At 37.9% G+C, this 7154-nt stretch overlaps 1 protein-coding gene across 1 annotated transcript in view; it reads right to left on the bottom strand.

Annotated features, from left to right (window-relative positions):
* Positions 1–1055: 1055 nt before the first annotated feature.
* The window catches only part of PDE8B (phosphodiesterase 8B), a 70310-nt gene continuing 64211 nt past the window's right edge, over positions 1056–7154 (bottom strand). Inside the window, exons 20-22 of the mRNA XM_050986681.1 lie at positions 4957–5124; positions 3327–3456; positions 1056–2799 (exon numbers count right to left, since the gene is read on the bottom strand). Coding sequence (XP_050842638.1) covers positions 2684–2799; positions 3327–3456; positions 4957–5124 — 414 coding nt within the window. The 3' untranslated portion in view covers positions 1056–2683. The remainder of the gene's footprint in view (positions 2800–3326; positions 3457–4956; positions 5125–7154) is intronic.

Genomic DNA, 7154 nt, shown 5'->3' with positions numbered 1-7154 from the left:
AGCATGAGAACAGCTATTTCCTTTTTATTTGATTGCGGTTAAGTGAATACCTGGTAGAGAATCAGACCTTTTTAACCGAACAGTTCTAGTCACAAAACTCACTGTGTTTTTTACAAGGATGTAATTCAGCTTTAAATTGTCCTACATGCATGTATAAATATTTCTATTTATCAAAAGTGTGACTGTTCTCAGACACAGTCCATTGGCAGTAGATCTCCCAAGGGTCTCTTTTAAAGATGGCTGACTTAAAAGTGCTGAGTTCTTTGTTTTACAAATGAACTTTCAGTGTAACAAAGAACATAGGTATATATCCTGCTCCTTTCTTAAATGAGAGTTTGTCACTTGCTGTTGAGAGATGCAGTGAGCAGAATTGTGGTGACCAGATGAGACTTCTTACATCTAACTGATGTCCTAAATATTTTTCCACCTTGCAGTAACACTGAATTCCATATGTTCACATCATGGAAGAAAATATCTTTGTCAGACGTACTCTTAATACTTTTACAACTCTGAGATGGCTGTTTTTACATCTGTGCACTGACAACAGCATGAAACAAGCAGCTGTTAGTAAACTGGACTAGTCTAGGAGATCTGACACAACTGGCAGATTATGATTTATCTGTGCTGATTTGTTTTGCTATTAAAGAGGACCTATATCCACACAATTTTTTTTTTTTTTTTCCTAAGTCTAACTGTGGGAAGAAACACAAGATCCTGCAACAAATATATTGATTCAGTATTAATGCCTTGGCCTCAGTTCTGGTTCACATGAAGAACTTTATTTTTTTGATGCCTTCCACTGTTGACATTTTGTTCTGTGACAGAAGTGTGACAAATATGAATTAAATGTTTTACATGGATGTGGTCTTACAATGTTGCTGTATTTAACAAATTAAATTAACAAAGCTTAAATCTTGGGAAATTCTTTTTTCTAATGCAAGCTGCAGTGAATGTTCGGTTCAGAATAGTTAAGGTACAACCACCAAGAGCACTAGTTCTAAGTAAAGAAATAGTAAAAGCAAACAGTATACAGTATTAAAAAAGAGGTTCAACTTCTATGAAAAAAATATCCACTGAAGAATGTTGCCATAGATAATATGAAAGAATGAATAACCATGCTTCACCAGAAACACCTTTCTTCAAATATACATGATGCGGCATTTAAATACACAGCAACCTGCCTTGGCTATGACAAAAGTAAGGATCTGTTAGAATTCTAACAAAAATATAGCTTCTATACATTCTTCTGCACATACATTTTATGAATGTTGCATTTTGTTTCAGAACTTGGTACAAAACATACAAAAAAGGTTGGCACATATGTAAGCTACCTGCAGTAAACAGCATTGTCACTATTCTTCCATAGCAATCTATGCTGTTCGCTTTTTTCCCCCTTTTCCTTTACCCAGTTGGATTTTTTGATACAGCACAGGGTAGGTGGACTGCTTCTTTAACTGCAGCCACAGCTTTGACAGTCTTGCTTGCAGCGTGGAGTGCACAGTGTTAAAAATCAGCAGTTCTGCTAGTATTTATTTACTGAATAGTCTGAGAATAGTTTAAAATTTAAACTCATGTTCTGCATGTGATTAAAATGAGATGTACAAAAATACACATTTGTGCTTTGAAAGCCTTAGCATAAATTTCATATCTTAGAAGTAATGAAGAACTATGTTTGATTTCCAACTGATATTTCAGAGTACTTCTTACATCACAAAACCAATCAGCATTTTATTAGGAGGATAAAGCAGTACAAATTATAATGCTTGTATAAATTATAGTCTGGAAACTTCTTTTAAAAAGTGATAGGTTCATCCTAGAAGTAGCACAATAAATGAACTTGCCATAAAATTTAGATCAGTTTAATAAAAGTAATGACCATGTTTACAAACACCATTTTTATAAAAAAGTATGGTGATCAAGTGCCACAATAGTTTTTTGTGTAAAATTTGATGAAAAGTTTTGTGATAACATCTGCAAGATGGCAGAGAACCATGTGGATGGCACTACCTAGACAGAACATGCTTATTTTCTTGTATTATATGATCAATTTAAGAGAACATTGACTCCTACCAAGATTTTATATGGAAAAGAAAGAACAGGTAGTGCTCTGAGAGAGTCTCTGTAATAAGAAGGTGTTTTAAAAAGTGTCATGTTTGGGGTTTTTATGTATCCAATTTATTAAGATTTACTTGTTTTGCTGTGCATGTTCTCTTTAGAAGTATGGTTCATAGAGCTGAAGAACACTGATTGAATTGGAACAAATTTATCCTAGATAAGTGGGAAGTTTCTATCCTTATTTGTTAGGCTATTCTTACTCTCCTGGTGACTAAATTACCCCTCTCTCTGAAAAAACAGTTGTGTGACGTGTTAGTGAATACAGTTGTATCAACTACAAGATTCAACAAGTGCATATTCAGTATTAGAAAGTAGTTTCAGAAGTACATTTTCTGCCACAAAATATTATTTCCGAAGAGCACTTAGTCATCTGTGGTTTATATAGCCTCTAAAAACATTTTTATGTAGAATTCATAGAAGCTTAAAAATGAGTAAAATATTTCCTTCTTGTCATGCAGTCTTAATTTCACTGGAAAAGCAAGATTAATCCCCTTTGTAGCCAAGAGTTTCTGTAAGTGATTCACAGTGAAACTGGTAGAGCAAGAGGTCTGGTTTTCTTGACCGAGTATCAGTTGTTGTTTTCTGATGGGAGCCTGAGACTCTTGCACTTCAAATCATCCAGTGTTTTCCAGTGTTTGTAGTTATTAGCCAAGTGTTGCATCAAAACTGGCAGATGTGCAAATGCTGAAAGAATAGGAGAAAGAGTTTTACCATGTTTATAGAATGGGTAGAAGAACAGTCTAGCCTGATCTGAAATTGGCATTCTCTTACTCTCTTTTGTTCTTCCAATTCCTTAAAGTAATACTAAAAGGGGAAAGATTTTTCATATGTGTATTTCTCTTTCAAGAAAATCCCTTTCTTGCATGGTGATGTCATTAAATTATGCTAACATGCATGAATTGATGGTCTTAGTTTCTGCAGCTCAGAAGAAATGAAATGATAAAAAGGAAAAAAACACATAGATGAAACAAAAGTGTAGTTTAAGCCATTACTCCTTCTCTACATAGATTGCCTGGTAAGTGCACAACTTCATTGAGTGCAGTGAAACAGGCTTCAGTATCATGATTGCACAGTATCCCGTGTTGTACTGCTTATTTATGGGTACTGCCTCTGAAAAAAGTGGATGCAAGGCCACCTTAATATTAGTAATTTTGGACTGTAGGAATCTCCGAATCTCTGTGTCAGAGCAAGGAAGAAAAATCAGTACTTACCATCCCATGCATCGAACATATCTGTTATAAAATAGTCAATGAAGGAAATCTGGGACTTGGGGATGCTGCAGGTGTTTCTGTCAAATACTGGCATTACAACAGGCAAGCCCTGTCTCTTCTCTTCATCAGTCTAAGAAGACAAAACTCCAGTTAGCAACTAGAGCTTTGCTGACTTTCGTGCTGGAATAGCAGAGGTCAAGGCATTAGATTAATTGCAATAGGAAATTTGAGAAAAGCCATAGAACCTTAGTTTCATGTGTGTTATTTTTTCTGGAACAGGGACTGAAATCAACATCTCTTCCCTTTCACAAGTACTCTTTATTACTGCAGTCCTGTGATTGCACTTAGCTCCAACAGGACAGAATGCTGTAATCTGGTGATTAGGGTACACCAGCTAAAAATATGGAAAATGGGTTGCAGAGTCCTTTAGAAGAGAACAGGTTTGATCTCTAATTTTTCCACATCTGTAGTGGGTGTTACAAACCATTTGTCTTTTAAGTGAGAAGAGATTGTTGCTGGTGCTACTTTTTCTGCTTGTATCAGTGAATGGAAATAAAGGTATGCCCTTTAACTCTGTCCCCAACAGTAAGAGGCCTGGTTTTCTTGCACCTACTGTGGTGGAGAATCAGATCACCTCAGCAGTTTCTTAGAATGTAATTTGGAAAAACATCCCCTTTTAAGTAGTACAGGCAACATTTAAAACAGGAATTGGCAGCAGAGCAGTCTCCAAAATTAGCAGAGGTGAATAAACAGGAGAACAACTCTCTGAATCTCACATTGCTGCAAATTAAGCAGGCCAGTGCTTAATTTGGGCAATTTAAAGCTAGTTTATGATACCTTGACTGCTAGGGAGATATAACAGGAGTGATTTTTGATCTTTCTTAGGACATGAAAAAATTTATTCACTATGATTAAAATGAAATTCAGGCATGTCTCAGGTAGTAGCTACAATTTTCTTTCAGTAGTAACTGTCACATGTGTGACCTGAATATGAAGGGTAGGCATGCCTACTTTTCTTCCTCTCCACTCATAGCTGTTATTTCCACACCATTACTGGCAAATAAAAGCTAAGATTTTATCAGTTGGTAATTAGAGAGCTAAAAGAGTGTTTCAGGAAGCTGGTTGCATTTCTGTCAGAAAAACTGAATGTGAAGAAAGAAAGCTGAGCTTCTAGTACTATCTGGACACATCCCATGTGATAAATATTTACACTGCCCACATGCCTGCACTAATTTTCTGCCTACAGTGATAGTAGTTCAGGTTCCATCTTAGAAGAGAAAGGGTGATCCCAATAGTTCAGCTGAGGCATTGGTCTTCAGGGAAGGTCTGGGGACAAGAAACTAGAGTGCTGACCATCTTGAATTTCAGCCAGTTGAATTGAGTAGAACTAATCAAATAGTTTTGGTCAGATCATAAAAATGTAAAACCTCCTTTCCACCTTTCTGTACAATGACCTTCATTATAAGCTTGGAGTGAATTCTTCTGCATGAAATTGAGGGGCCAGTTCTGACTGCAAACAAAAAGCCTACATCTGGTATCTGTGGTGACACTAGGCAGACCCTATGTGGAACAGCACATCAGCCAATGTGCACTTCCTTATATAATAGTCAAATCATAAAAATATACATACCTGTGCAAAGTACTCCTCTGAAATCCTGCCTGCCCATTCGATACAAAGCTCTAGGGGGCGACATGGATTTGCTACATCTGCACATTTAATCATCATGCGCTTGATCAGTGTCTGGTTGTCTGGAAAATTCTTTATGTTGGCTGTACATTCAGTGTTGTTGCCTTCACTCTGAAAAGGAGAGTTGGTTACAGGGGCCAGTGGCTAGCCCTGCTAGCAGGACCTAGGGCATCATTATCAGCTCTAACAGACTTGGGCACTAAGCAGGCACCCAGTCTACTACCTTACAATTTCATGCAGAGCACCAGGAACTTGGAGAACAAGGTGATGTCTGAGAACTGGTGCCTTGGTAAGTAACTAATGATAACCCAAATACATATTACAGTTGTGGTCATTCTCAAAATTAGTATCCATGTCTGTGAGATAAAGTACCACAGGCTCTTTATCAGGTAGGATGTTACCTTCTCTGCAACCCAGCCTGGCCCTCTTGGGGTTGCATCCCTTGATAGGGGATGCGTTCACCAACTGTAAGCTCACAAACATTCCTCACTTCTGAATGTTTAAATGTAGGGATGGTGATGGTAGGGGACTGCTTCACTTTGGGGCATTTCTGGAGTTAGATTTTCATTCCTAAATGAGAAAACTGAGGCAGGCACAGGGGTCTGAATTGACTGGTACAACTATTTCTTTTACACAGGCAGGTCTCTGACATTCAGTTCCAGAATGTTTCCAAGTAGAACTGCTTTCTTTGTATCAGATTTTGAACCTTCAGCCTGGAATAATCTTTAATCTTAGTTCCTGGTGAGGGTGAAATTTTACATAATCTATGAGATTAACAATAGGAAATCACAGGAGCAGCAGACTGCAGAAATTCTCTGCTTGCTAGACAGTAAAATTCCAAACTTGTTACTGACTGCTCTGGAGACCAGGTGGTGGTGACAAGGTCGTTGTTCCCAGTCTGCTATGGCATCATAATCTGAGTCTTGAACAGTTTAAAAAGGCACAGGTAAATTATGGAGTAGTGAAAGGCCTCCAACCTCTGCTCACATGGGATTAATGCTATTCTCAGAATAATATATTTGTGGGATTTTGGCCTCCCTTTACTGCTAAATTCAACTCTTGAGTCAAAAACTGAATGTAAGTACTTTTTGCCACCACAACTAAATTAATATCTTTGTGGCTTATGGGGGAAATATTTTGCTGTGACTTTTGCCAATTCAGGCATTAATCTTCTAACTTTATGTTTAGCAGTTAATCCTTTTTCAGCATGGGTAGCCCAGCAAAGAGCTGTAAAGTTAACCCTGTACCTTAACTGCTATTCAAGACCAAAACCAGAAAGAGCCATGGTTAACAGTAAAGAACAGAACAACCTAATACTGAGGGAAAACAAGAAGTCTCTAGTGTAAGTGGTTCTGTCCTTCACGTTTATTGTGAGATAAGTTCAGCAGCATTTGTGGTTTCCAGCTCATATTGTGGGAGAGCGGAGCTCAGCAGTCCCTAGAAGCAGGGAATTTCAGATGACAGAATTCTGTCTTTAAAGTTGTTAACAGTACCCGCAACAGTCTACAGTACAAAGTCCTATTTTGCATAGCTAACAGAAGATACTTCTGTTTGGTTTTAGCATTACTGACCTTCAGTTTTATCTGAATTTTTTTTGCATGTTTCCAACAAAGTATTATATTCACTAAGGTGCATTAAGATAGTCTTTCCTCAGGTAACACTGCCCTGGAGAACCTGGTCAGGTCCTGGGTGCTCAGCCTCGAGAGGCAGCAAGAGAAGGTAAGGAGGGGATGGGAAACTCAGAGGCAGCTTATTAAATAAATTCTGGTGGAGCATGAGGGTTTGTAACTGATATGCAAAAAGGCCTGGACATCTCTTGGTACAATCGGGAATGGAGAGGTCTCAGGAAGTTATTCCTCAGGGCTTGAAGGTTCCAGATTACACAGAGACAAAACTGTCAAGGAGGTTCAGTTACATCCCTAGGCTCAGACAAATCCCACTGTTTGGAGATGGGACCATAGGAACAGGTGCCAACCTGGCTCTGTGCACAGAATTTTCCATGTAAAACAACATTCACTCATATATTTCCTGAATACAAGATAGCTTTTAACACAAGGCTTATAAAATGAAGTTTTTAAATGAACTAAGAACAGAAAAAAGTGTATTTTCTTGCACTTTGATATATGAGGCCACAAATCCAT

This window comes from Serinus canaria, chromosome Z (assembly GCF_022539315.1).
Source record: "Serinus canaria isolate serCan28SL12 chromosome Z, serCan2020, whole genome shotgun sequence".
NCBI lineage: Eukaryota > Metazoa > Chordata > Aves > Passeriformes > Fringillidae > Serinus > Serinus canaria.
The sequence above is the reverse complement of the archived record's forward strand: the minus strand, read 5'-3'. Positions and strand labels throughout refer to the sequence as shown.